Source organism: Rhinolophus sinicus, linkage group LG07 (assembly GCF_036562045.2).
Source record: "Rhinolophus sinicus isolate RSC01 linkage group LG07, ASM3656204v1, whole genome shotgun sequence".
In the NCBI taxonomy this organism is placed as follows: Eukaryota; Metazoa; Chordata; class Mammalia; order Chiroptera; family Rhinolophidae; genus Rhinolophus; species Rhinolophus sinicus.
Genome location: NC_133757.1, coordinates 81,082,002 through 81,108,221, shown reverse-complemented (window position 1 = coordinate 81,108,221; position 26,220 = coordinate 81,082,002). Strand labels below are relative to the sequence as shown.

Genomic DNA, 26,220 nt, shown 5'->3' with positions numbered 1-26,220 from the left:
TCAAACCACGCCCCTTTCAGCTGCCACCGTTTCCTGTACTTAACCTTGAGGTGTCTCAGTAGCACCCTAGAACGCAATCCTGCTGACAGGTAAGGGGTGGCCCAAGGGGGCAAAAGAGGGGAGAGAATTGTCTTGTCTCTACAAACTCCAGTTTCCTCTTCCCTGGGGATTTTTGACTCCAGCAGCTGAACCAGCATCCTGACACAACCAAGCTTGGCTCCAAAGGCCCAGCCCTGGGTGGCAGCCCCTAAGCCGATTGTAGACTGAGAGAAGGTGACCATGAGAGGGGCCAGCAGGGATCGAGAGGGAGGAAGGAGACTGGGCAGAAGATAGGGAGGAATTACTGGACAGAAAAGGGACACCAAAAGAGTTGGGGACATCCCCTTAGTTCTGAGCATGGAGGGGGTTGCCTAACGGCTGACTGGGTGGGAGACCCTGATGGGTGTGAAGGGAGAATGGTACCAAGGGCATCTGGGCCTGAAGAGATAGAGGGGACAAGAGTCTGATGGAGGAGCTCCTGGGTCAGAGACAGGCCTTGGTGGCCCCCTGGGAGTTGAAGGTCTTTGGCCATTGCCTCCTCATCAACTGCCCATTCTCTGCTCTGCCTGGCACTGTCTCCTGGGTGTGCACCAAGAGAGTACTACTCTGAGCTCCCAGAAAAGTACGGCCGAACTTCACCCCATATCCCAGTTGACTCATATCACAGGTGGATATGGCCTCCAGGGGCCTCACTCAACCCAGAGGCCTGGCTTGGGCCCTGCAACTGACCCTGGCATGGATCCTGCTAGCAGCCTGTGGAGGGAGCCGCCCACACCCACTTAGGTCCCAGAGACACTATAGCCTGGCAGAGAACCTGGGCACAGGCCAGCTACACCTGGCAGGTGAGTACTCCGGACCCTGACTAACTCACAACACCCAGGAACCCCCACTGCACCATAGCAATACCAGAATTTCCTTATGACAGAGGCTTAGAGCAGCCTGGGCTAGTGCTGAAGAATGGTGGTTAAAGAGAATAGACTCTAAAGTCAGACTGCCTGGGTTCAAATCCCAACTCTGCCATTTTGTAGCTGTGTGACCCTGGGCAAGTCACTTAACCTCTCTGAGTCTCATGTGGGCCATTAAAAAGGGGGAGAAATAATAAACCTACCTCATAGGGATGTTGTAAAGTTGTTGTGAGAGCATGTAAGCATTTGAGAAGTTATACCACTACCAGGGACAAAAAAATAATTATCTGATTATGATAAATAATTGTTATTACTTGAAGCTGCATTTGTATTTCAAGCGAAGTGTCTCTAAGTTTTATGTGTGGGAGGAATGATATAATGGGTCTCCTCTATTCAGGGGACCCCCAGGCTTTGGTTCCCCAACCATACCTGAGGATTCAAGACCCCAACTCAAAGTAGTTCTCTTCTCCATGGCCCTGTTGTCCTTCAGAGATGGACACACCAGAGGCATCCGACCCTGGAATCCTCCCAGAACGCTGTGGGCAGCCGAGCCCCGGGTAAGTACAGCACCCCCCCCCCACCCCAGCGTTTCCTTGTGATCTTTACTTCAGTTGCCCCAGCCAGATGCCAGAGCCCCTGAGCATCTTGACCCAACCAGGCCGGTCCCTCCCGATATTCAGGTGCGAATCCTTCTTGGAACACCTCCAAGTTGCCCTCCGAGGTCGCTTCCATTTCCTACTATTGGGTCTACGCCAGACACAGCCGCTCTGCGCGGAGCTCTGCGATGCCTGGTAGGAGTGGCGGGGTGTGAAGGGCGTGGCTTATGTTTTAGGCGGGGCCGAGGACGGGATCTGAGGCTGCTGGTCCTAGTGTTTGAAGTGGCGTGACCTGCCTCCAACACGGCCAAGGTCTAATGGCTGAGGTCTAGTGTTTAGAAGCTACACAGAAAGTGGCGGGGCCTGTGGAAGCCTCCAGTATGGAGGCATGGCCTTCCATGTCGTTTTAAAAGGAGTGGGGCTTCTTGATTGAAAAGAAAAGCAAAAAGTGTTGAGAATGTAAGGGGCTGGCCTGGAATAGATGGTTTGTAGTCTGCTGGGATGAGGCCAGCTGTAACAGGGCCCTGGGTATGTGTGGAGAATATGGGGCAGAGTGAAATCTGGAGGATGGTGTTTATAGAGGCGTGGTCCTAAGAGGAGGGACCTGGATCTGGGGAAGGGACAGACACGGGAAGGATCCGTGGAGACCTGGAATCCCACTGGAACGCGACTGCAGAGCCTTTACGCATCTTCTTCTCTCCACACCAATCCAAGGTTTGCCACCTGCGAAAGCGATATCACCTGCGGCCCAACATGGCTTCCACTCCTTGAAAAGAGGAATTGCTGCCCTGGCTGCAATACCTATGGGCAGGTAAGCATGGGACAGAGGTTGTGGGGAAGAGGCTGAGACCTCCCCTTACTATGTGCTGTCTTAACCCACCTAAGCGCCAGAGTCTGGACTGTCACTCACTCCCAAGACTCCCGCTCCCACCCTTTGCCCTTCTGCAGCCCAACTTCCATAGTGGAATACATACGCCAGTAGCCTCTCTAAGGCCCACTGAATCCGAATTTGCCCTCCCAAAGGACTGTCCCTGTCGTAGGCTCATCTACAGTCCCCCCTGAAAGACCCAGAGGCCCGAGTCACCTTCCCCAAGGCCCAGCCTTAATCTGGCCCCCCCAGTAGGAACTACTCTCCCTCCACAAGGCCCCGCCCCTACTATAGCCCCTCCCCTAGAATCCTGGGAACACCCAGAGGTGGGAAATGCCCGCCCCAGGACCTCGCCCCGCCCTCGCCCAGGCCCCTACGCTCAAACGAACTCCCTCCCGGCCTTTCGCTTCCGAAGGCCGAGATCCACAACACGCCCTCCGCCAGCCCCCAGACGACCGCGCCCCCAAGGTGTCTGCACTCCGCTCACTCGGGTCCTAACTCCAACCCTTCTCCCAGACCTTCGCTGACGGGTTGGACCTTTGCCGCTCGGTTCTGGGCTACGGGCTGTGGGTGGCCGTTCCTGGCGCTGGTCACTGCCTCAACATTTCCATCTCTGTGCGTCCGCATCCCAGACACGGACGGAGGTCTCGGGAAACCACCTTCCCGCACTCCCGCCACCCTCGGACCTGGATCCTGGACGCTGCAGGGAGCGGGAGTGGCAGTGGAAGCGGCAGCGTCCCCTAGGGGGCGCCTGGCCTTGGCTGGGAGAGACGTCTCTTTCCTCGCATCCCCTCCCTGCCCCTCTAGACACCTAGAGCGCCACCCCCTCCCTCTGCCTTCCAGTTTCTAGAGCCCTGTCCCTCCTCCCTGGGGCTCCAGAGATTCGCTCCTTTCCAGATTATTCGAGCAATAATCCAACGCAAGCTCATTTCCTCCTCTCCGCCCTGAATAAAGTTGCCAGCTAGAGCACATGATGTGGCTGCTTATTGGGGAAACAGGTGGGAAGGATAATTTCCAGAAAGTGATGGGTGTCTCATTTCTAATCCTCAGGTCCTAGAGTTAGCGACTAAGGCAAAGGATTGGACTCAGATTCAGGATTTGGGTTGTAAGCACTACTCCTAATCCTTCTCATCCACAAGCCCTAGGAGAGCCTTGGTTTTTTCACCTGGAAAACAGGGCAAGGTCCCTTTTAGTTCAATAGAGCAAGATTGGTGGACGCCTCCTATGTCAAGGCACTGTGCTAAAGTAGATCATGTTCATTCCCTGACCTCAGGGAAAATGGAATGACATAAGAGAAGTATCTCATTGAGAGAGTAGCAACCAGGCCTCTTTTGGCTGCAAGAGACAATTGGGTTCAAAATGCATTTAGCCAAGACAGTGCTAAGCTTCAGAAATGGCTGTATCTAGGTGTTTAAATGATGCTGGGAATGTATATCTTTTTCTCACAGTAGCAAAGATGGAACAGAAATTCCATGATTCCCATAGGTAAATGGGCCTATTTCTCTGTCAAACCAGCAAAAGTTCCAGGGCTGGCTCTCACTGATCCAGCCTCGTCATGAGCCCATCACCAAACCAATCATTGTGCCCAGGGGAATGCTCTGCTTTCACTGGCCTGATGTAGGTTATGGGCTTTTGCCTGAAGGCCCATGGTAGCATCAGTTCCATCTGAACCACAGGGACTGAGGATGGAAGAGGAGTGGTCCCCCCAAAGAAAAGTCAGGTGCTGGAACCAGAAGGGAGAGGGGTACTGGGCAGGGAATGAAAATATATTGACTATGGATACTGGTGGTTAGGACCCTGACTCTGGAGTACATCCACCTGGGTTCACATCCCAGTTCTACAATTTACTCATGCTGTAACTTTGGGCATATTGCCCAGCCCTCTGAGTCTCAGTTTCTTCATCTGTAAAATGGGAATTATAATTGTTCTCATAGGATTGTTGGGAGAATTAAATGAGTTCATGCCAGTTGTTCTGGCTATGCACTGCTGTGTAATAACTCCAAACGCCGTGGTGTAAAACAATCATTATTAGCTTTCATGGTTCTGGGGTTTCCCTGGGCTCATCTGGGTTCTTGTTCAGGGTGTCTAATGCAGTTGCAGACAGAGGCTGGGGGTGGAGTCACCTTAAAGCTTCCTCACTCACCCATCTGTCTGGTGGTTCGTGCTGGCTTTTGCCTTGAACTTCAGCTGGGGCTATTGGCCAGAATAGCTACACATGGCCTCTCCCTGTGGCTTGAGCTTCCTGACAGTATAGTAGCTAGATTCCCAGGGCAAATTTCCCAAGAAAGAGAACCAGGTGACAGTTGTCTCACCTTTGACAACCAAGACTTGGAAGTCACAGTGTCACCTGCTTTCTAGTCACTAAGGTGAGTAACTAAAGCCAGCTCATACTCAAGGAGAGGCATCCTAGATTCTACCTCCTAATGACAGCGATGTCGAATAAAACACTTGGAAAGTGCTTGGTACATAATTAACACTTAATAAATGTTGATGTCATCCATTATCGTTGTTGATGATGTTATATTCTGTGTTACTGGTGATAAGGATAAGTAGGCATTCAAAGAAGAAAAGTGACAGAAGCCTTGGAAGGATCTCCGGGCAAATGACCAAGCTGTGGGGGAAGGACATTTCAAACAGGAGGCCTGGAGATTTCAGGTTCTAGTCAGCGAGCCTGGAACAGAGTGTAGGAACGGGGGTCAGATCATGGAAGGCCTTGAACCCCAGGCAAAGGCAACTTCGACCTGATGATGAGGGCCAGGTTTACACAGGGGAAAATCCATCAGACTGACACTTACCTGCCAGTTACAAGCAGGACACAGGAGGGTGAGACCGGAGGGGAGGCGCATCAGTGAGGATCTTGGGACAGCAACCGGAAGATGGGCAGAGGGAGATAATAACACACAGTGCTGTCCCAAGGAGAGCAGGAGTGATTGTTTGATTGTTTCAGAACCTTAAGAAGCACAGGTTGGCTGGCCCAGTGGCTCAGTTGGTTGGAGCGCGTCCTCTCAACCTCAAGGTTGCCGGTTCGACTCTGTGGTGTAAAACAATCATTATTAGCTTTCATGGTTCTGGGGTTTCCCTGGGCTTATCTGGGTTCTTGCTCAGATGGTGGGCTGCGCCCCCTGCAACTGGCAATGGCAACTGGACCTGGAGCTGAGCTGCACACAACTAAGACTGAAAGGACAGCTTGACTTGGAGAAAAGGCCTGGAAGTACACACTGTTTCCCAATAAAGTCCTGTTCCCCTTCCCCAATAAAACCTTTTTTTTAAAAAAAAGGAAGCACGGGTTGTTGTCAACCTCATTTTAAACCAGATCCTGGGGACCTTCACATATCTGCTGTGGGGCCCTGAGGTGAGCTTGATACTGCTGGTCTGGGGAGCCCGCTTTGAGGAGCTATGGATCTGAAGACTTCTGTTAAAGGTAACATTTGCGACTTTCCGGCTGACTTGCCATCCGCACCCTGGCACCATGGACACCCCGAGGCAGGTGGTCAACTTCAAACCCGGGGCCTGCCAAGCTGCCGTGCTCGGTATTGTTAGAGAGCCAAAAAGAATTATTAGCCTACAAAAGTGTTGGGATTAGTGTTCTTGAAATGAACCACAGGTGTAGGGACAGAGCCCCAGAGAGTAGTTTACAGGCTCTCGGCCTCACGTGAAGGGGTACTGGCTCGGGTGGTGAATGGCCTTTGGCTGTGGCTGATTGGCCGTTGGCTGTGGCCGGTTAGCCAAGTGGCCGCTGGTATAACTGCTGCGACTACGGAGGACTGCCGAGGATTGCCGAGGAGGAGCCGAGCAGAGCGGAAGAGGAGAGCTGAGAGGGAGGAACAGAGGAGAGAGTGGAGAAGAGTCGTCGGTCGGTCGGTTGGCGGAAAAGCGGATGGCAGGTCGGCGTCCGGTGGGCCCAGCCTCCAGTGATACCGTGGTAGTATGGCTCCCCTACCTATGGCTCCATGGGTGTTCCTTGTTGGCCTCACCATATCCTGCGTTCTTATGTGGGGAGCGGGACCAGAGACCCCGCAGGCCGCCCCGCATGACAAATGGCGCAGCGAGCAGGGTCTCCCGCACGACAACAGGTCATCATATTTTGCTAAGATTCTTAACACAGAGAATCTTGTGCAGCAACTGCTAGCGGATCCAGAAAACTACAGGGTGATTTTAGTTCAAGGAGGTGGGTCTGGCCAGTGCAGTGCTGTCCCCTTAAACCTGATTGGCCTGCAAGCAGGAAGGTGTGCCGACTGCATGGTGACAGGAGCTTGGTCAGCTAAAGCAGCAGAAGCCAAGGAGTTTGGCACTGCGAATATCGTCCACCCTACACTCGGGAGGTACACGGGAACGCCTCCTATGTGTATTAGTGCGCCAATGAGACCGTGCGCGGCATGGAGTTTGACTTTATCCCTGATGTTGGGGGAGCAGCGCTGGTTTGCGACATGTCCGCAAACTTCCCATCCAAGCCAGTGGATGTTTCCAAGTTCCGTGTGATTTTTGCTGGTGCGCAGAAGAACGTTGGCTCTGCAGGGGTCACACTGGTCATCATCCGCGATGACCTGCTAGGGTTCGCCCTCAGAGAGCGCCCCACCATCCTAGAGGACAAAATGCAGGCCGGCAACAGCTCCTTGTACTACACACCTCCCTGCTTCAGCATCTACGTGGTGTGCTTGGTTCTGGAATGGGCTAAGAACAACGGCGGGGCAGCAGCCATGGAGAAGCTTAGCTCCAGCAAATCGCAAATGATTTATGATATTACTGATAATTCTCAAGGATTCTATGTATGTCCAGTGGAGCCCCAGAATAGAAGCAAGATGAATATTCCACTCTGCATTGGCAATGCCAAAGGAGACGATGCTTTAGGAAAAACGTTTCTCGAGAAAGCTCTTGAGCTCAATATGATTTCCTTGAAAGGGCCTAGGTCTGTGGGAGGCATCCAGGCCTCTCTGTATAATGCCGTCAAAATCCAGGATATTCAGGAGCTGGCTACCTTCATAAAGAACTTTTTGGAGATGCATCACCTATGAACACATCCTACCCAATATATACTTTGCCCTTGAACAAAGTACAAAATTTAAAGTAACTTAGCAATGGCTTCAAAAACTTAAACGTGGTATTTTTCTCAAAGGAACATGTTTATTATAGATTTCCCCCCCTCAAATAACAGCAAAATATCCACAGCTCTGCAAAGCTGGTGGGACTTAATTTTGACTTGAACTGGAAGCACTTAAAATACCTTCCTTTAGCTTTTCTAGCAATTCCAGCTTATGTTGTCTTTGCTGCTACTTTTTCTGGCTAGATCTCAGTATTCAAACTTGCCTGTGGACTTAATTATACAAAGTGAAGTTAATTGTTTTTGGAAATGCACAGATACACAGCATGGAGGGTGGGTGGGGTCCACTAGGTGCTGAATCTTTTTTTTCTTTTTCTTTTCTATGTGCTGAATCTTAATCCTTTCTAAAATGACATCAGGGGGGGTCTCCTGGGTTCCTCAGCTGTAATTCAGGTCAACATTGACCCGTAGTATTTAGCAGTTCCAGGCTGAAGGGCAAACTAGAGATCTTTCTTTACACTGTTGTTCTCATAAAGAGATAGAAGTGACAAACCATGTTTATTTAGCAAGGTCTTTTTAATAACAAGTAGTTTATATCTCTATGCATTTATATTTCTGCTAATGCGGTTCTCAGTGGTATATGTAGAGACTTTGAGAATTTGCTAGAATCCTTGACCTTGTACATTATAGCACCATATTTTCAACAGCTGTGTCTCTTCCCTTCCTCCTCCCTTTTTAAGCTCCATAAGATTTAGAAGTTCCCCAATTTAATTTTCCTTTCAGTGACTAAAAGAGAAGGTTGGTTGGTTGGTTCTTTATATTTTAGTTATTCTAATCTCTAGTTAAACTAAAAATCTCTGTTAAACTCCCTTATCGTTTATTCATTTAAGAGTTGTTATAGTGTTTTGTTTTAAAGTTTATTGGGGTGACAATTGTTAGTAAAGTTACATAGATTTCAGGTGTACGGTTCTGCATCTCATTATAGTGTTTGATCAGAGTGATGCTGTGAGTTCTGGAATATCCTTGCTGAAGAGTCTTTCCCCTATTGCTTATCAGTTGTCAGTATTTTATGTTGAATACATGATGGACATTAAAGTCCTAAAGTCACTGAAAAAAAAAAAAGTAACCCTTGTGAGTTACAGTTTTAGGGTGCCCGCTAGTTTCCACCTGGAGCCAGCTGTGAGACAAGGGGGGACAGTTTCTCCTCATCTTGCCCAGGCAAATTACCTCAGCAGTCAGAAACGCCTATTATTTAAAGACAAACTGTAATTCTAATAATTCTGAGGGAAAAACGCAAGTCTGAGATGTTACAAATTTACAGCATAGAAGAGGACAGGGCAAAATTATAAATGAAATCAGGCTCAATGTTTTGGAACTACAATCGTCGTAGGCCGAGGCTTGAATAGAATGTGTCCCTTGGTGGGGGGAATAGGGAGGCTGCAGCTCTTCCTTGGTCTCAGGGTATCTGCATTTGCTGTTCCCACTGCCTGGAACCCCCTTCACCCTCTTGTTATCTGTTCCACCCTCCACCCTTCAGATCTCGGCCAGTTGGCTTCTCAGGCTCTGAGATCCAGACCAGACCCAGCCTCCCCATCATGCATTTTCAGGTTCTCTGGACCTCAGTGGGTGCTCAATGAGAGGTCTGGGATCCTTCTAGCTGATTAGTGCTGGCTTCCCACTGTCCAGCACAGAAACTGCATGGAGAGGAGGTGCTCTGTTATGGGCTGAACCACACTCCCCCAAACTCATACCGTGTTTCCCCCAAAATAAGACCTAGCCAGACAATCAGCTGTAATGCGTCTTTTGGAGCAAAAATTAATATTAAGACCCGGTCTTATTTTACTATAAGACCGGGTCTTATAATAGAATAGAATAGAATGGAATAGAATAATATTAATATAATACAATATAATATAATACCGGGTCTTATATTACTTTTTGTTCCAAAAGATGCATTAGAGCTGTGTGGGCACAGAGTCCCAGAGAGCAATTTCCAGGCTCTCGGCCTCACGTGGAAATGTGCTGGCTCAGGTAGTAGATGGCCATCAGCTGTGACTAGTTGGCCATCAGCCGTAACCAGTTAGCCATTAGCCACTGATATAACTGTCATGGTTAAACTAGCAAGCAAGGATTGCAGATTGCAGAGGCGAACTGCAGCTAGCAAGTGAGGTTGGTTGGCAGAGAAGCGGACGGCGGGTTGCAGATCGTGTGTGTCCTGCTTCCTGTGTCTCCAATCCAGCCGCCAGAGAGACTACAGTGGTGTGACTCCCCTATCTATGGCTCCGTGGGTGTTCCTTTTTGGCCTCACCATGTCCTGCGTTCTTATGTGGGGAGCGGGAATAGAGATGCTGCATGACTCCCTGCATGACAAGCTGATTGTCCGGCTAGGTCTTATTTTCGGAGAAAAAACGATAACTTGAGTCCTAACCCCCAGGACTTCTCAGCATGTGACTGTATTTGGAGATAGACCTTTAAAGAGGTAATTAAGGTTAAATGAGGTTAAATGGGTGGGCTCTTATCCAACATGAGTGGCGTCCTTATAAGAAGGGGAGATTCAGACACAGTCACACAAAGGGAAGACCCTGGGAGGACAGTGAATGTGGCCATCTACAAGCTAAGGAGAGAGGCCTCAGAAGAAATCAAATCTGCTTCATTTTGGACTTCTAGCCTCTAGAACTGTGAGAAAATAAATTTCTATAGTTTAAGCCACCCAGTCTGTGGTACTTTGTTATGGCAGCCAGAGCCAACTAATACAGGCTCCATAAATAATACTCCCACAATGCCCTGGGATTCTGCCATCAGAGCATTTATTTAAAAAGAAAGAGCCATCTTTTTTCTTCTTTTCCATTAAAATCCCACTATTCAAGGTGGGGTTCAAGGGTTGGGAAGGATGGGCCTCTGCCCAGCTCAAGGTATCAATTCTTGACTCTTTACCCCAAATACTCCACTCCTTTTGCCAGGGATTGCCTTGGGCATGGACATGTGTCCTATTTCTAGCCAGGAAGGGCAGCTGCTGGGAGATAAAACTTTGCAGGTTATGATGTGATGCCTGGAGCTATGGCAGCCATCTAGAGACCATGAGAGGCAAAACACCAAAGATGGCAAAATGGAAGATGGGTTAAAAAAAAGGAAAAAGTGTTTTTTAAGTTGTTTAGCCACCTGACTTCCAAACTTCCATGGAATGAAATAAATCTGTCCTGTCGCTGTCAGGACAGATTCACTTACATTGCTGGCAGGAGTGCCATTGGGTACAAGCCACCACAGAAGGGAATTTCAAAATAGCTCTTCTCCAAATTACAAACACATATCTTCTCTAACCCAGCAAGCCCAACTCTGGGGATTTCGCCTAGAAATCTGTGCACAAGACATGATGGCACATCCTGATTGTTCCCTGCTGTACAGGTTTAATAGCAAGCTGAGCAACAGCTCAGCATATATTAAGAGGCATCAAATAGGGTCACCGGATGGTTCAGTTGGTTAGAGGGAGAGCTCTCAGCAACAAGGTTGCCAGTTCAATTCCCACATGGGATGGTGGGCTGCGCCCCCTGCAACTAAAGATTGAAAACGAAGACTGGACTTGGAGCTGAGCCCTCCACAAAATTGGACAATGACTTGGAGCTGTTGGGTCCTGGTGAACCACACTGTTCTCCAATAAAAAAATTTTAAAAAATAGAGGCATTAAATAAACTATGGGACAGTCATGCCACGGAGGGCTCTTTATACTTGATCTTAGCCAAAAGGCCGAGAAGCAATGGGGAGGGCTCTTTAGCTATGAAAGTAATAAGGAAAGTCTTTAGATACCCATTTGGAATTACCTTCGATATTATGTGGCACAAAGAGTAATGTACACTATCTAGGGTATAGTTTGCTTCCATTTGTGTAAAAGAAACTTTAGGAAAGAATGTATCTGTGCATATGTTTGTAACATGAGCTATCTCTGGAAGGACCTAGAAGGCACCTGCTATGGTCTGAATGTTTGTCTCCCTAAAATTCCTATGTTGAAATTCTAACCCCCCAAAGATATTAGGAGGTGGGCCTTTGGGAAGTCATTAGGTTATGAGTCTGGAGCCTCCAAGAATGAGATTAGTGCCCTTATAAAAGGGACCCCACAGAGATCCCTCACCCCTTCTACCATGTGAGGACACAGTGAGAAGTCAGCAATCTGTGACCCAGAAGATAGCCCTCACCGGAACATGACCATGCTGACACCTGACCTTGGACTTCTAGCCACCAGAACTGTAATAAATGTGTTTATAAACCACCCAGTCCGCGATTTTATTTTTTTAAATTGGGGATTGTTGGGGAACAGTGTGTTTTTCCAGGACCCATCAGCTCTAAGTCGTTGTCCTCCCATAGTTGTGGAGGGCTCAGCTCAGCGCCAAGTCCAGTCGCCATTTTCAATCTAGTTGCAGGGTGCGCACACCACCATCCAACTGAACTGGCAACCTTGTTGAGAGCTCGCACTCTAACCAACTGAGCCATCCAGCTGCACCCAAGTCTGCGATATTTTGTTACTGCAGCCCAAACAGACTGAGATACCCAGGTAAGCCCATCAGTGAGCTGGAGGCAGGGTGCTTCTCAATGTGCTCCTTCCTAATCTGTATCATACGAATATATATTTTAAAATAAAATCAACCAGTGCCCTTCTTGTTTAGGTTGCAAAAGTCACTAGCTGGGTCTAGCCACAGTGCACACCCCAATTCCCTCAACCCCAAGTATAACCCCCACGCTTGGCTTTAAGTAATTTTAATCACAAACTGTGGGGAAGGGGAGAGGCCGGAAAAGCGGGGGTTCAGGCTGGCTCCTAGAGAGTGGTGGCCGACTCCAGGCTCCGCTCCTGGAAGTACCGGTGAGGGAGGCGGGGGCGGGTTCGGTGGCCTTCATTGAAATAGGATGTGATCTTCCCAAGTCCCACCTGATCTTCCTCTGTTGGAGAGTCCTCCCTGTGGGCAAGAGGTGGTGTCACTGACCACCTTGGGGTGGGGCGAGGCTGGCAGCTCTCCCAAGCTGGGCTGAGCCCTGGCCTCTTTCCCTCCTTCCTCACAGCACCTCCCGGATACCCACCAAGTAACGACTTCCGCCTCCTTCTCCAGGATGCTCTGGGCCGTGCGCCAACTAAACCGGACAAACTGAGGAAAGCCAAAGATGGGCTCCACATGCTTTCTCAACCACGCTTTTGTCTTGGGATCTGGTGTGGGGGGGGAAGGTACGCAAAGGTCATGGCCCCTGAGCCCTGCCCTGCCATAAAGTCCTAGCTCCTCAGCCTGGCATGTGAGACCCAATCACCTCATCTTAGGCCTCCTCTTGAGTACCTGAGGCACCTCCTAGTATTTGAGACATCTCCCTGCCTCAGGACCTTGCACAGGCAGTTCCCCCTTCAACTCTTCACCAACAGTTGCTCAAGGTGCAGTTTAAAGAGACCACCTGAGACATCTCCCTTGTCCACCAAGAACAATAGTCATTAAACCAGCATTTGTGGACCATCAGGTTAATGCCCATCTCCCCCCATGTAACCGTAAGCTCAGCAGGGACAGGGGGGTCCTTGTTTGTCTTGCTCACAGCTATATCCTCAGGCTTGGCCCTGCATGGCATGTACCAGATACTCAGTAAGCACTGAATGTTGCCCAAACTGTTTTTGGCCTGAACCTGGTTTCCTCATTGTGGCTTCACCTAAGTTCTAATCACAGATTTACTGTGTCACCCAACCCACCTGCAAGTTCCTTCCTGGGCCTCAGAAGGACCAGAAGGTTCCTTGAACCCAGCCACTGAGTCTTCAAATCTGCCCTTGTGTGTGTTGGGAGGGCACAATCATCGCCACTTCAGATAAGGAAACTGAGCCTCATGATGGGAAGAAAATGATGGATTTAAGCTACGGGCAGTGGAGACAAGCCAGTGCCCCTCACCATGCTCCTTTCCCCTTAACAAATGGACGATGCCCACTGTGGGTCTCAGTCCTTCACTGGGGCTCCAGAGAGACATAGGGAGGGCGGGACCCTGCCAGCTGGAATACAACTCTCCCATACAATAGCCATGAGCAAGGGGCCTCCAGTCTGGGCTTCAGCCTCTTCTGCTATGGGCTGAGCGGAACGACTCTCAGGCCTGCCCTATCTGTGTTATCACATCACCAGTATCGCTGTCTCAGGACAGCTCCCAAGGCAGCGCCTACTGCCATCTATCTGCTCACCATTGGGGTAGCCGGAGCCATAATCAATGTCCAGGTCTTGCAGTTTTTCCACAAACTGCCAGTTCTTCACGGCCTGGTCACGGGCCACCTGTGGGAAAGACAAGTACTTATGGTCTCCCTCTTAGGGCCACACCTGCTCCTTACCTAGAGGGATGCTGGGAGTCAGACATGGACAGCAAGGGGCTGACCTTGGCACAGATGCTGGCAGCACTGACCACGGGGTAGAGGGCATCTGCCTTGGCCTTGACCGTCACCTCAATGTCGGGAAAGCATTGCTGCAGCCGCTTCTGATATGTCTCTGGTAGCCCCACGGTGTCCACGAATACCTGCAGCAGTGACAGAAATGTATTCAACAAACATCGGAAAAACAACTGTGCAAATGATCCAGTCTCACAGCCTTTGCACTTGCTGTTCCCACTTCCTGGAATACTCTTCTCTCAGTTTGTCCCTACACTGCATATTTCTCAGGGGGTTCAGCCCAAACATCACCTCCCAAAGACACTTTCCCTGATCAAGCTGCACCCATTCTACCCATTATTGAGCACCTACTGTATGTCATGGGCTACACTAGATGCCAGGAACATGGCAGTGAACACATCAGACAAAAATCCGTGTTCTCCTGGAGTGGAACACCCTGGCGAAGGCCACAGACAAGAAACAGGGTAAATAATAATGGATAGGGGAGAATCAGAAAACGTTATCATTTTAAACAAGGGGGGTTTGGGAAGGTTCAGGAAAGGTCATTCTGAGGTGGTGACATTTGAATACAGTACGGCAAGAGATGAAGGAACCAGACATTTGGAGGTCTGGAAAGGCATTCTACGCAGAGGAAACAGCCAGTGCAAAGGCCCTGAGCTGGGACCATTTCCAGTATGTTACACAGCAGTAGGGAGGCCCCATGGCTAGGTCAGGGAAGTTAGCAGGGAAAGTGATCTCCATAGCAGTTATTGTTCTCAGAAATCACCTTTATTTGCTTACCAGCTTACCATCTGTCTCCCCTGACATGGCCATGAACCTGTGAGACCAGAGCCCTTGACAGTCTGCTCTAGTACTGCATTGCCAGCTCCACATTCCAGTCCTGGACCTCAGCCACCTCCTCAGCAAGGCCTCCCTTGTTCCATTCCCTTTTTCAAGTGTATTTGCCTTTGTCATTCTCTCAAAACAGCTCGTTCTTTGCCTCAGAACACTCCATGCCATGCCAACTTATATTTCTCTATTGTAATTTAATCTCATTCTCCTCCCTTTGGGTGTGAGTTTTCCTTATTTAATTATCACTGTGATCAGAAAATTAAATGTTGAAATTTACATTTCAAAAAGATGACTATCTGCTGCTGCTGTGTTGGGAGCAGATGGTAGGGGAGGGGGCTGGAGGTGGGGGGACCAGAGAAGAGGATGAGGCAGGTGTCCAGGAGGGGAGGGTGCCCCGGGCTAGGGCAGGTAAACAGATGTGTGATTTGTTCTGGACACTGAGCCTTTAGGATACAGAGAGGTGGGGTGGACTACTATGGTCCTTAGTGGGGCATACTTTTGGGGTAGGAAAAGCAGTAGGAAGTCAACAGTAGCAACAAATATTCCTGAGGTACTACAGATATGTCTGATGGTGAATCGCCCGCTGCACTCATACCTCCACTTTATCCCAAGGTGATTAAATGGGGGCAACCCAACAGTTAGCTCACCTGAGCGACTTTCACACCCTGGTCCAACGCATACTGCACCAGCCCAGCTGCTGTATCGTGGGACAGGGAGTTCAGGTTGTATTTGACCCTGCAGTGGGAGACAGAGCCCAGTCAACCCGGTTCCAGCCACTGATCCCTGCCAGCCCATGCTGGCTGCCCCTCCACCATTCCCCCCCCCCCCCCCCCCCCGGGATCCCTCACCGCCCAAGCATGCTGGTAGAGATGAGGTTCGGAGAAAGCACGTCCAGTGCCCAGCCCACAAAGTCTCCGTCCTCCTCCATTTTCGCAAAGAGCCTGTCCCGCTCGCTCTCCGACAGAGTCTTTGAGTCTGGGAGATGGGTTGGGAGAGAAGGAGTGGCTGGTTCTCCCAACTCCTGCTCTCTCTCTCCAGTTTGCTCACCCGCCCCTGCACATTTCCAGGAACACCCTTCTCAGACGTACACATCAGGCTCACCTGCTACTTTCAGGGCCTCCAGATCTGTCAGACGCGACAGGGGGCAATAACAGATGGCGTAGACCATGGGGCCTGGGGGAAGTGGGATCCAACCAGTGAGCCCGTGAAAGCCGCCTTCCATGTTTCATCATCACCGCTTTTTCCGGTGCCATCACCAATGCCATGGCCACCACCACTATCACCACCCCCACCCCGGATCCGGTACAAATCCCGGCTCCCATTCCTGGGCAATTTGCATCCCCCTTATCATATGCTTCCCCCACCCCGGCCCTGGAGGCGCACCCAGCACAGGGCCCCGGCCCGCTTCATCGACGCCCAGGGCGCAGGGCGCCTTGCGGCACACCGCGGGCACAGGCGAGTTCAGGCGACAGCGGCCCGTATTGTCTCTCTCCAGCTCGCTGAGATCCATGCCACTTCGGCTGCCGCCACCAGCCACAGAAATGAGGTCTGCAGGCGCAGCTTAGGCGCGCGTTTTTCGTGAACTCCTCGGTGGCTCCGCTCCCGGCCAATCGGAGCATAGAACACGCCCCCAACGCTCCCGCCGCCGTTTACGTTTACGGAGCCGACGCCGTTGCCGTGCGGCTTTCTGGGAATTGTAGTTCTCGAGGCCCACTGCCTAGCTCAAAGTTTGGGTAACGGGGTGGGCGGGGTCGCTTTCGAAGCTCCGCTCCGGGGTTTCTGGAGCTGGTGAGAGGAAAGGAAAATAAACGAGGCACTGAGGCGGGCCTTTGAGGACCCGCCCAGTCAGGGCCTAGAAGGTGAAACACCATTACACTCCCAGAATTCAATGGTTCGCATCACTGGGTCCCCGTCCCCTACCTGGACTCTAGAGGCCATTTGCACCCGCGATCCCTGACACTCCACATAGTCTAAGCACCCTGGACTAGGTATCTCTGATCCCACTGCGCTCAAGCCTTCGGAGATGGGATCCCCCCAACTCCCTCTCAGTACCTCAACCGCATCTCCACCGCCCCGCCTCTTCCTATCCTCTCTCTCATTCCGGCTAAGCCTCCCCTTCCTTCCAACCGAGGTCTGAGATCTCAAGACCTCAACAGACTCCTGCTCAGTCTTTGTCCACTACGCAGACTTATTCTCCCCATCTCTGGGTTCATGTCCTACCCCCACCCCGCCCTTCTCGTTCTCTCCCCGCATCTTATTCCCTGGTCTCAGCGGGACTCATGTCCTCTGCCTGTGGGTCCCTGGCCTTCACCAAGCTCATGCCCCTTCCTCAGGGTCACAGCTCCTCCATCTCCGTTTCCCCCTCCCCGTACCCCACCATCTTTCTTCCTTTTTCCTCGGATATCAGCCGTGCTCACATCTCCGGGCTCAGCTCTCTCCTCCCCACACCACCCTCAAGCCCCAGGCTTAGGACCCCAGTTCTTCCTTCCAGGTGCCCACCTCCTACGCGCCCCCCCCCCCCACAGCCCTTTCTATCTTCCCGCCCACCCAGAGGACTTGCCAGCCCGCACCGGTCCCGACTCCTCTGCGCCCGTCTGTCACCCGGGCTCAGGGCCTCCAGTCGCAGTCGATGGGCTTGCAAGAGGAACAATCCCGTTGCCCGCAGGGCCGCACTTGCACCAGGTTCTCGCGGTCCATGAACACCGGGCCCGGCGCCGTGCCCAGCACCTCTCGGCTGCGCTCCTGCTTGCCCAGGTCGCAAAGACAGAGCCACTTTCCCCACGGGCCAAGGAGTGAGTCTTCCACGTCTAGGGATGGAGGGCCAGGTGGTGGTGGGGAACCTACCCGCCAAGCTCTCCTCTAAGAGGGGAGGAAGATCAAGACACTACCGTAACAGCAACAGCTCATGTTTGCAGGGCTGTGCCTCTGCGCCAGGCACCCTGCCATAGATGATCTAATTGAATCTGCTCATTAGTCCCAGGTTGTGACACTGAGACGTAGAAAGAGCAAGGCACCATTCCGAGCTCACGCATCTGGTGAGTGGCCCAGAGGAACTGCAAACTGACACGTCCCACCTATGACAGCCTACCAAGTTGGGGCTGTGGTACAACACCCTTGGTGCCCACTATCCGAAGCTGACTCTTGTCTTCCGAGATCATGAGCCTGTCCAGTGGCCACAGTGCCACCTGACCAGCAGTTCTGTCAAGTGGTAAATTAAATGACATAATTGGCACAATAAAGGTACTTAAAGCCCCTGACGCTGTGTTAGTAGTAGAACAAAAACGAGTGTGATCACTTTTAAAAGCAGCTACAACTTATTGCGCACTTAACCACACACCCTTTACAGGGTTCTTTTACCGACTTCTCCCTAAACCCCTATGAGACAGGTCCCAACTCATCAAGCCTCCGTCACACAAAACTCCCTGGCTCACTCTTCCCCCTGAATCTTTGCATTTTTCGCTTTTCTTGTCATGCCAGCTGTTGGTTACCTATCTTCTTAAGCCGGGCCTTCTCTGACTTCAGAAATTGACCTGCCCTCTTCTTTAAGCAGCTTGCATGGAGAGAGGACGTGAGCAGGACCCAAGCAGACACGTCCATAAACTCATGGGTAGGTGGTAGGAAGGGCGGAGATGGAAAAACCATGTAAGCTGCTTAAAGGCAGTCTCTATTTCAATTTACAGATGAGAAAACTGAGCCTCAGAGAAAAGTGACCAGACCAGTGCGAAGGTGGGCGGAGATTTGAAGTCCACGGAAGAGGGTCTGTTTGCAGCCAGCTGGCAAAATGGAGCGATTGGGCACCCTTCCGCGCCGTCACACCCGCGAACTGCAGTTACCTTTTCTCTGATGCTGCAGCTGCAGTTGCTCCCAGGTGTCGCCTTTGCCCCCTTCGCCGAAATAATGGTAATCGGGGGAGACTTGGGCAGGAGTCACCAGCAGCAGGAGCATCAGAGGCGGCAGTAGCAGAGCCTCTGGGCTTCCGGCCATGCGGAACTCCAACTGCCCCCCGGCGCGCTCCGGGGCTGAGCCCGGCGCGGGGTCCCCGTGGGCGGGCGCAGTGGTCGCCACCCGCGGCTGAGCCTCTCCCCCAGCGGTCGGCAGGCGCGTGGGCCCGGCCGGCTCCTCTCCTCCACCCCTGCAGTGGCAGTGGATCCGACCGCTCTGCTAGTCTACCACCCCCCCGCCCTGCGCGTCATGGTTCCGGCCACGCATAAAAGGCTCCGCGGCTCTGAGCGCACTTGGTGCTGAGAAGCTGAGTCTGCGTGTCCGCTGCTCTTTGTGTCCCGCCCTTCCCCACGCAGGTAGGGACACCTAGAACGCACCCAGCTGGGGGGAGCCCTTTGGAGCCGCTTCGGCCCTCTTCAAACTTCAGCGCTGGCCACCTTTGTTTTCCACCCGCTGTGGTGGCCGCCTTTGTCCTTGGTGGGGGAAACCGAGGCCAGAGCCTTGGAGTGCAGGCCGCATGGCCAGGATCCCCGCTCCCTGCTCGCTGGGGCTCCTCGGGGCCGTGGGCCAGCGCCACCGCGCTCGGCGACAAGCTAATGGGGGCCCCGCGGCTGCGGCCTGGCGTCTCTCGCTGGCCGGAGGGGCGGGTCTCCGCGGTCTCAAGGCCGCTCAGAACGGGTACCAGGGAGGGTGCGGGGCAGTGCCGCTGCCTCAGCCAATCTGACTCAGTCATCGGGCCCAGGACGCAACATGACCTTGGGAAGTGAGACAAAGGGTCTTCCCGGGCGCTCTGACCGCGCCGGGGGTGGGGGTCTCAGCTTTCAGTCATGGCCGCCGGTAACGCGCACATTGGAAAGCCCGCCCCGGACTTCCAGGCCACCGCCGTAGTGGAGGGCGCCTTCAAGGAGGTGAAGCTTTCCGACTACAGAGGTGAGGGCGACCTGGAGGGGGCCCAGACTGGGGCGGCGCCCTGGCACTCGAGGCGATGGGCCTTCACTCCTCGTCTATTCCTGCCCTCTTCCTCAGGGAAATACGTGGTCCTCTTTTTCTACCCGTTGGACTTCACTTTTGTGTGCCCTACGGAGATCATCGCTTTCAGCGAACATGCTGAGGACTTCCGAAAGCTGGGCTGCGAGGTGCTGGGGGTCTCTGTGGACTCGCAGTTCACCCACCTGGCTTGGTATTAGCGGGAACCAGCAGGGAGGGAGGGTGCAGCCAAGCCTACACCTGTATAGGGTCGGACCTGTGTGTTCTAGTGGCCATTGCTCAACCTATGCGCCTCCCTTTCTCATCTTTAAAATAAAGGAAAAATGACGCCCAGGTCCTGAACCATGATGACGGTAATTAGCATTTGGAAACTAGTTGCTTGGTGCAGAGTTGCAAATGCTTTTTATCTCACTTTGAGCAAAGCAGCCTCCCTCCCAAGAACTAGCTCAAGAAGGTGGCAACTCCAGTTCAAGGGAGTCAAGGGCTGGGCCCCAGCACACAGCTAGAGAAGAGGATGGGGACTCTGCCTCAAGATGCGTGAGGCTGCAGCACGTGTGAATCCACTTTGCTAGAACAGGCGCATTGGCTTAGCCTTCCCAGCTGTGGGAAACAGCCCCTGCACCCACTTCAGGGTGGGGTGGGTGGGACTCCCAGGGCCTTGCTCTAAAGCCCCTTATCTCTTGTCTCCAGTACTCCCTCTCCAGCTCTTATCACACCCCAGGCCCACAGAGTGAGAACCCTGCTGTGCCAGGCATCCCAGCCTGAGGTCCCAGCCCTGTTTCCTCTACCCCCCAGGATTAACACCCCCCGGAAAGAGGGAGGCTTGGGCCCCCTGAACATCCCCCTCCTGGCCGATGTAACCAGAAACTTGTCCCACGATTATGGTGTGTTGAAGAAAGATGAAGGCATCGCCTACAGGTACCATGGGGTCCTCAGGGAACACCTCCCATGCTCAGGGTGAGGGGACCACTCTTAGGCGATGCCCTCCCTACCCCCAGCCCTGTGGCTGGCAGAGAGATGATGCTCCCAGCTCCTCACAGTGAACACTGATATCTTTAGGGGCCTCTTTATCATCGATGGCAAGGGTATCCTTCGCCAGATCACCATTAATGATTTGCCTGTGGGGCGCTCCGTGGATGAAGCTCTGAGGCTGGTCCAGGCCTTCCAGTACACAGATGAACACGGGGAAGGTGAGTGGGCACACATTCACAGTGGTTCATACGTGAGTAGATACACAGCCCCTCTTTCTGTCACTTATGCGGACATTCACTGCCTGCTCTATCACCTGGGTGACATGGATGTGAGGACCCTAAAGAAGATTCAGCTTAGGGCCTTGTCTGCAGGAAGTTTCTCATCTGGTGGGAGAGATAACCCGAATATAAGGATGGAGTGCTGGGAGGTAATAAAGATCTATAGAGAAGATATTTGAGAAGGTTTGTGCCACAGCAGGCTTGAATAATGTTAGTTGCATCAGAGTACCTTCTCAGATGGAGGACACAGCTTGACCAGTCTCTCAAAGTCCAGTAGGGCTAGGGCTGAGGGAGAAAGATGGGGCTAAAAAGAAATAAAAATATCAGCCACAAAATCCTGCACCTGGGCTTGGGGGCTTCTGTCGATATGTGGCGTGGTGTTGGGTCTGGACCACTTGGCTGTGGGCTTTTTCTTCTGCAATTTGGGTTCTTGCTTTGCCTCTCACTACTTCCCTACCTTGAATATGGGGCTGTAGCATCACCTGTGCATTCTTGTGTCTTCCCACAGTCTGTCCCGCTGGCTGGAAGCCAGGCAGTGACACAATCAAACCCAACGTATATGACAGCAAGGAATACTTCTCCAAACACAACTAGGCTGGCAGACGGGTGCCAAGCTTGGGCTCTTGGTCCCCACCTGTGCCCCTACCTGGGTGCCCTGTGCTGGCCCTGGAAAGGCCAGACCTGCCCCTTCACGTTCCAGTCAATGATCCTGGAAGGCTAGGCCACGGCCGTCTCGTATTCCTAGCTGAGTGGTGAATGGTGAACCCCTCCCTAGAGCCCACCTAGTGAGGCACAGGCCTAGAGGTGACCAATAAAGTATTAGGGACAAATATGAGTCTGTTGGTGTGTTCTGATGTTTCCCCTCTTCCCCTTTCCTCCAGGCTCTGGCCTTGGGAAACTAACACTGTAGTTACTTATCTTCACCACAAGGTGACAGTCTTACCTCATGCTCACCAGTCAACTCATGGTCATTGCTCACGCCTTGGCCTGAGAGCAGTTGTGGAGGGTGGGGGTGACTTTTGCCCCTTGCTGGGAGCAAGTCCCACGATACCCTAAAGGAACCTGGCTTTGCAGGGCAGTACCCATCCCTTGCCATTGGCCATGCTGGGTTCAAATGCCATTTAAGAATTGTGATCCTTCTTGGCTTTCATCAGGAAAATGGGAATAAAAACAACCAACCCAGATCACCATGCACGTTAAGACAGAAAGTGTGTGAGACTCAGGGCCCAGTGAATAGTTACTACGATGGTTCCTGGGCCTGGAAGAAGAGTCCAGTCTTATGGGAAAGAGGGTGGGGACTCAGTTGTGAGAGCAGAACCAAGAGTGGGAGTTTAAGCTTTATGCACAGTAGGCAAGCTCTGCCCCACCGCAAGTTGGAAAGGTGATGGTTAGGCTGGGAGGCAGGTGTCAGGAGCAAGGTAATATTTCCAGGAGTGTAGTCTGATGCTGTGTGTGTCCAGGCAAGTGGCTTTGCCACTCAGACCTCATTTCCTTCCACAGAATAGGACTGACATGTTCATTTAATACATAGAACCATTATTAATATTGTTATCCAGCCTAATACCCTCCAAGGTCACTCATCTCAGCTTTGGAATTTTATCTACACTCCTCCCCAAGTCCCTGTGTGTGGTCTTCCCTTATTTTATTTCCATCCTCCTGGTTTACTCCATTCCAGACACACTAGCTTCTTACTGTTCTTGAACAGGCTGATCTTGTTCTGGCCACAGGAACTTTGCATGTGGTATTCTCTGCCCAGAATGCTGTTACCCAGGATTTTCTCAAAACCCGGCTTCTTCAAATCTGATCTCATTAAAGGTCCACCTTCCAATCCATTCTCCAAAGCAGCTCATCTCCCCTGCCTCATCACTACCACTTTGACTTGTGTTTTCTCTTCCTAGAACTTACTAAACCATCTCCAAATCGTTTCCTTGTTTATTATCTGTCTCCTGTGGTCCAGACTGTGTCTCCAGGGCCGTATTGTTCAGAAGTTTATAAATGAATTAATGAAGTGTCTGTTCTGCCTACCCCGCCCCTTTGGCCTGGTTTCCCCGCCTGTGTTTTTCTCGGCTGTTATGGGGGCTTCCAGCTCCGAGGCCAGCTTGACCCTTTTGCAGCGCACCAGCTGCCCTCATACCCATCCCAGCTGCGGGGGAGGGAGCCCCGAGCGAGGGCGGCGGCTGCGCCGGGCGGCCTGAGCAGCCGCCCCGGCAGGACCAGACCTGGCAGTCACCCCGCTCCCTGCCTGGCACCGTGAAGGAAACTGGCAGACGGGCACCGCCCTTCCTGGCGGTGGTGAGGGGGACCGCGGCAGCACGGACAAGCGGAATACAGCAACCCCCCGCCCGGGTCAGGTCAGACAGCGTGGGTGCGGCGGGGCCTGGGTGCCAGCTAGAAAGGGGAGGCTCTGGGGTGGCTCCCGGGACCCAAGAGCGCGGCCCGCCCACCGTGGACGCTCTGGACTCAGGCCTGGGGCTTTCCGGGCCCAAGCAGCCACCCGCCTGGGAAAATCCCGGCCTCCTTCCGGGCGCCGCGGCCTTGCCGGGCAGAGCGGGGGAGGGGATTCCCGGAATCTGCCCGGAGACCGCCGTCGCGTCACTGGGCAGAATCGGCCCATATATGGGCAGCGCTTCCGCTGCGTCAGCGGGGAAAGCCCCGGCGCGCGCCAGTGGACGGGGCTGCGCCTGCGCACTGCACGTCTCGCCCCAGGCATCCTGCCCCCAGGTCCTGCGAGGCTGGGCCCGGTCCGCGCCCTGGACTTTCCAGCCCCCGGGATCAGGGTACGCGAGGAGGGTTGGACACCCGGGCTGGGACTGCGAAATGCCTGGGCAGAGCTGGAGAAGGGACACAAATACCGGAGCGAGCCACAAACAGCAGTGGGGTGTGGGCAGCTCAACACTCTCCTCCCTCCGCCCGCCCGGCTTCGAAAAAAGAGACAACAGAAATTAATAAAGAATCTTTTTTTTTTTACTTAAATAGATTCAATAAAAAGTCAGAACGCACACACACACACAAACACATTTTAAAATAAACTCTAGAGATTGAGTGCGTGTTTCTTTTCCACAGTACGGTGCAGGGGGGAGGGCAGGGGGCGGGGCCCCTCCCTTGAGTCCTCACAGGCTTGAGTACCGGGCGGCGGGGCCAGCTCCGCCGCGATCGCCCCCTCCTCCCCTCCCTGTTAAATACACAAATATATTATATTCAATATGAATCGAGTCTGTTTCCAGCAGAAAAAAAAAATACAAAAAAACGCGGAAGGGGGGCTTGTAAACGTCGAGGTGGAAGGACTGGGCGCAGAGCCGGCGGGCAGGAGTCCAGTGTGGTTTTCGCCGCCCCCATGCCCCGGGGCAAGTGCCCACCGCCTGCCCCCTCGCCCCTTGGGAGGCGTGCGCCCAGCCGTCCAGGCTGGGGGAATGTCCGTACGGGGAAGGGGTGCTCAGAAGGCGTGTCCCTTGACCCCGAGCAGCAGCTGGCAGCCGTTGCTAACATGGGTCATGACCTTCTGTTTGAGCTGGGCCACCTGCTCCCGGAGGAGGCCGGCAGTGCTGGAGAGCCCTGCGTTCTCCGCCTTGAGTGTCTTCACCTTGTCCTCTAGGCGCGCGATGCGCTCCAGCTTCCGCTTCCGGCACTTGGTGGCCGCCAGCCGGTTCCGCAGCCGCTTGCGCTCCACTTTGATGCGCTCCTGGTCTTCCATGTTGATGGGGGAAACTGGCGGCGTGGCGTCGCGGCTGCGCGCCTCAGGCACGGTCTGAGGTTCCTCCTTGAAGGTGGAGGCGCCTCGGCCAAGGCCCAGCTGTGCCGGGTGGCCGCCAGCAAAGGGCGGCGCGTGTGGGAGGTAGCTGATGGTGGCCGTCGGGTATGAGCTCCCGGTCCCGACGGCAGCCCCGGCGCCTCCGGAGGGCGCAGAGGCTGGGGAATAGCTGCTGAGGTTGGTGTAGACAGGAGGCGGCTCCGGGCCGGCGTAGACACCCCCGGGCCCCGCCGGGGGGCCCCCGCTGGCGCCCAGGGACACATTGGGGGGTGTCACGTGGTTCATCTTGTGCAGGTCGTCCAGGGCTTTGACAAAGCCGTCGGCGAAGCCCTCCTGTTCCTCGGTGACGCCGCCCCCCGCTCCCCCCGCACCTCCACCGCTGCCACCCCCTCGGGGGTAAAAGTACTGTCCCGGAGGCGTGGGCGTCGTCGTGATCACGCCGTTGCTATTAGGGACGATCAGGCGCTCTAGCTCCGATGAGGCGAGCTTGAGCGACGCGCCGGTGTCCGAGCCCTGGCCGGAAAAGTAGCTGCCACCACCGCTGCCCTCTGGGCCGGGGCCCCGCGCCCCGGGCGCTTTCAGACTTCGGTAGGGGTCGGCAAGGTTGAGCGCCAGGGTGGGTTTCAGGAGTTTGTAGTCGTGTAGAGAGAGTCCGCCCGGGGCCCGGCCGTATCCCGCCGCTGCGTATGAGTCGTCGTGGTAGAAGGGCTGTTCCATTTTAGTGCACATCCGGGCGGCCCGGGCGGTTTGGGGGGGTCCCTGCGGGGCCGCCCCGGGCCTCGCTGCTGCGAGCGGTGCTCTGTCCGCGGCGGTGGCTGGACTGACTGTCTGGACGCGCGGCCCTAGGTGCCGGCACCCGCCAGGAGAGGCCACCCGGCCGCCTTGCGCGGAAGCTCTGTGCGGCTTCTCCAGCCCCTCTGCCCCTCTCTGGCGCGCTCGCTTTCTCCGTGTCGCTTACCCCTGCTCCCCGTTCCCTGCTGGCTCAGATGCTGGCCTGCCGCGCTCAAGGTACCGGCCGCTCAGCCAGAGCCACACGCTTTTATACCAAGAGTACCAGCTGCGGAAGTGAGCTCCGATTGGCCGTCGCGCGAGCCGGGCCCCCGCGCCCCCCTCCTCGAGCGTGGGGAAGGGGAGGAGGCGGCTCGCGTCACTGTCAGGAAGCGCGTGTCCTTGTAAACAGCGGCCACGGGCTGGGTGGCTTGGCTATGCTGTAGGGGGAGGGGCTCAGGGGACCCCGGGACGCGCGAGGAAGGGGGTGCTGGGGCGGTCCGAGGCACACGGGGAGGGGCTCCAGGGTGGGTGATGATACCCCTGAAGTAGGCGATGAGGGGCATGAGGAACTGGTACAGAGCAAGTGTGTGTGTGTGTGTGTGTTTGGGGAGCGGGGTGTCCCATGTTGTACATAGAAGGGCCTGAAGGACCCGGAGTATCCGAAAGGAGTTGGAAAGCTGAGAATACGCTGGGAGATCCCATAAAAGAGAGACGGAAGGGTTAAGCCTGGGGAGGGGTAAAGAGAGGCCTGACACAGGAATTGTGTGGGGGTCCCAAGTACCAGGGGTTGAGGGACTGGGATTTTCATGGGAGCGACTGAACCCAGGAAAATTGGGGAGGAGGAGAAATGAAAAGGGTACACC

At 53.6% G+C, this 26,220-nt stretch overlaps 5 protein-coding genes and 1 pseudogene across 5 annotated transcripts; 3 read left to right on the top strand and 3 right to left on the bottom strand.

The window, feature by feature from the left end:
• Nucleotides 1-498: 498 nt before the first annotated feature.
• On the top strand, nucleotides 499-3,377 carry RTBDN (retbindin). The gene is made up of 5 exons (XM_019746202.2): nucleotides 499-881; nucleotides 1,435-1,501; nucleotides 1,625-1,735; nucleotides 2,255-2,351; nucleotides 2,925-3,377. The coding sequence occupies exons 1-5, from the start codon at nucleotides 713-715 to the stop codon at nucleotides 3,150-3,152; spliced, it is 672 nt and encodes a 223-aa protein (XP_019601761.2). The 5' UTR covers nucleotides 499-712; the 3' UTR covers nucleotides 3,153-3,377.
• Nucleotides 3,378-5,877: 2,500 nt separating this feature from the next.
• On the top strand, nucleotides 5,878-7,656 carry LOC109454913 (phosphoserine aminotransferase; annotated as a pseudogene).
• A 4,520-nt stretch (nucleotides 7,657-12,176) lies between these two features.
• RNASEH2A (ribonuclease H2 subunit A) lies at nucleotides 12,177-16,175 on the bottom strand. The gene is made up of 8 exons (XM_019746201.2): nucleotides 16,043-16,175; nucleotides 15,761-15,832; nucleotides 15,508-15,634; nucleotides 15,307-15,394; nucleotides 13,819-13,956; nucleotides 13,631-13,718; nucleotides 12,511-12,634; nucleotides 12,177-12,389 (listed from the first exon to the last, which is right to left on the bottom strand). The coding sequence occupies exons 1-8, from the start codon at nucleotides 16,167-16,169 to the stop codon at nucleotides 12,251-12,253; spliced, it is 903 nt and encodes a 300-aa protein (XP_019601760.1). The 5' UTR covers nucleotides 16,170-16,175; the 3' UTR covers nucleotides 12,177-12,250.
• A 129-nt stretch (nucleotides 16,176-16,304) lies between these two features.
• On the bottom strand, nucleotides 16,305-18,643 carry THSD8 (thrombospondin type 1 domain containing 8). Its single transcript, XM_074338052.1, has 3 exons — nucleotides 18,493-18,643; nucleotides 17,230-17,466; nucleotides 16,305-16,444 (listed from the first exon to the last, which is right to left on the bottom strand). The coding sequence occupies exons 1-2, from the start codon at nucleotides 18,641-18,643 to the stop codon at nucleotides 17,267-17,269; spliced, it is 351 nt and encodes a 116-aa protein (XP_074194153.1). The 3' UTR covers nucleotides 16,305-16,444; nucleotides 17,230-17,266.
• A 291-nt stretch (nucleotides 18,644-18,934) lies between these two features.
• PRDX2 (peroxiredoxin 2) lies at nucleotides 18,935-21,670 on the top strand. Its single transcript, XM_019746203.2, has 6 exons — nucleotides 18,935-18,957; nucleotides 19,420-19,531; nucleotides 19,628-19,781; nucleotides 20,384-20,506; nucleotides 20,648-20,778; nucleotides 21,347-21,670. The coding sequence occupies exons 2-6, from the start codon at nucleotides 19,429-19,431 to the stop codon at nucleotides 21,430-21,432; spliced, it is 597 nt and encodes a 198-aa protein (XP_019601762.1). The 5' UTR covers nucleotides 18,935-18,957; nucleotides 19,420-19,428; the 3' UTR covers nucleotides 21,433-21,670.
• Nucleotides 21,671-23,780: 2,110 nt separating this feature from the next.
• Nucleotides 23,781-25,609, bottom strand: JUNB (JunB proto-oncogene, AP-1 transcription factor subunit). The gene has a single exon (XM_019746198.2). The coding sequence runs from the start codon at nucleotides 25,313-25,315 to the stop codon at nucleotides 24,272-24,274; it is 1,044 nt and encodes a 347-aa protein (XP_019601757.1). The 5' UTR covers nucleotides 25,316-25,609; the 3' UTR covers nucleotides 23,781-24,271.
• Between the last annotated feature and the right edge of the window lie 611 nt (nucleotides 25,610-26,220).

Excerpts from the sequence above, each read along its gene's own strand:
- RTBDN (XM_019746202.2), top strand. The coding sequence starts at position 713 with ATGGCCTCCAGGGGCCTCACTCAACCCAGAGGCCTGGCTTGGGCCCTG. Across the intron at positions 882-1,434 it reads AGGCCAGCTACACCTGGCAG|AGATGGACACACCAGAGGCA; the intron begins GTGAGTACTCCG and ends GTTGTCCTTCAG. Across the intron at positions 1,502-1,624 it reads TGTGGGCAGCCGAGCCCCGG|GTGCGAATCCTTCTTGGAAC; the intron begins GTAAGTACAGCA and ends CCCGATATTCAG.
- RNASEH2A (XM_019746201.2), bottom strand. The coding sequence starts at position 16,169 with ATGGATCTCAGCGAGCTGGAGAGAGACAATACGGGCCGCTGTCGCCTG. Across the intron at positions 15,635-15,760 it reads GGAGGCCCTGAAAGTAGCAG|ACTCAAAGACTCTGTCGGAG; the intron begins GTGAGCCTGATG and ends CCCATCTCCCAG. Across the intron at positions 12,635-13,630 it reads TGGCTCCGGCTACCCCAATG|ATCCCAAGACAAAAGCGTGG; the intron begins GTGAGCAGATAG and ends CCCCCACACCAG.
- THSD8 (XM_074338052.1), bottom strand. The coding sequence starts at position 18,643 with ATGGCCGGAAGCCCAGAGGCTCTGCTACTGCCGCCTCTGATGCTCCTG. Across the intron at positions 17,467-18,492 it reads GCTGCAGCATCAGAGAAAAG|ACGTGGAAGACTCACTCCTT; the intron begins GTAACTGCAGTT and ends CTCCATCCCTAG.
- PRDX2 (XM_019746203.2), top strand. The coding sequence starts at position 19,429 with ATGGCCGCCGGTAACGCGCACATTGGAAAGCCCGCCCCGGACTTCCAG. Across the intron at positions 19,782-20,383 it reads CAGTTCACCCACCTGGCTTG|GATTAACACCCCCCGGAAAG; the intron begins GTATTAGCGGGA and ends TCTACCCCCCAG. Across the intron at positions 20,779-21,346 it reads CACAGATGAACACGGGGAAG|TCTGTCCCGCTGGCTGGAAG; the intron begins GTGAGTGGGCAC and ends GTCTTCCCACAG.
- JUNB (XM_019746198.2), bottom strand. The coding sequence starts at position 25,315 with ATGTGCACTAAAATGGAACAGCCCTTCTACCACGACGACTCATACGCA.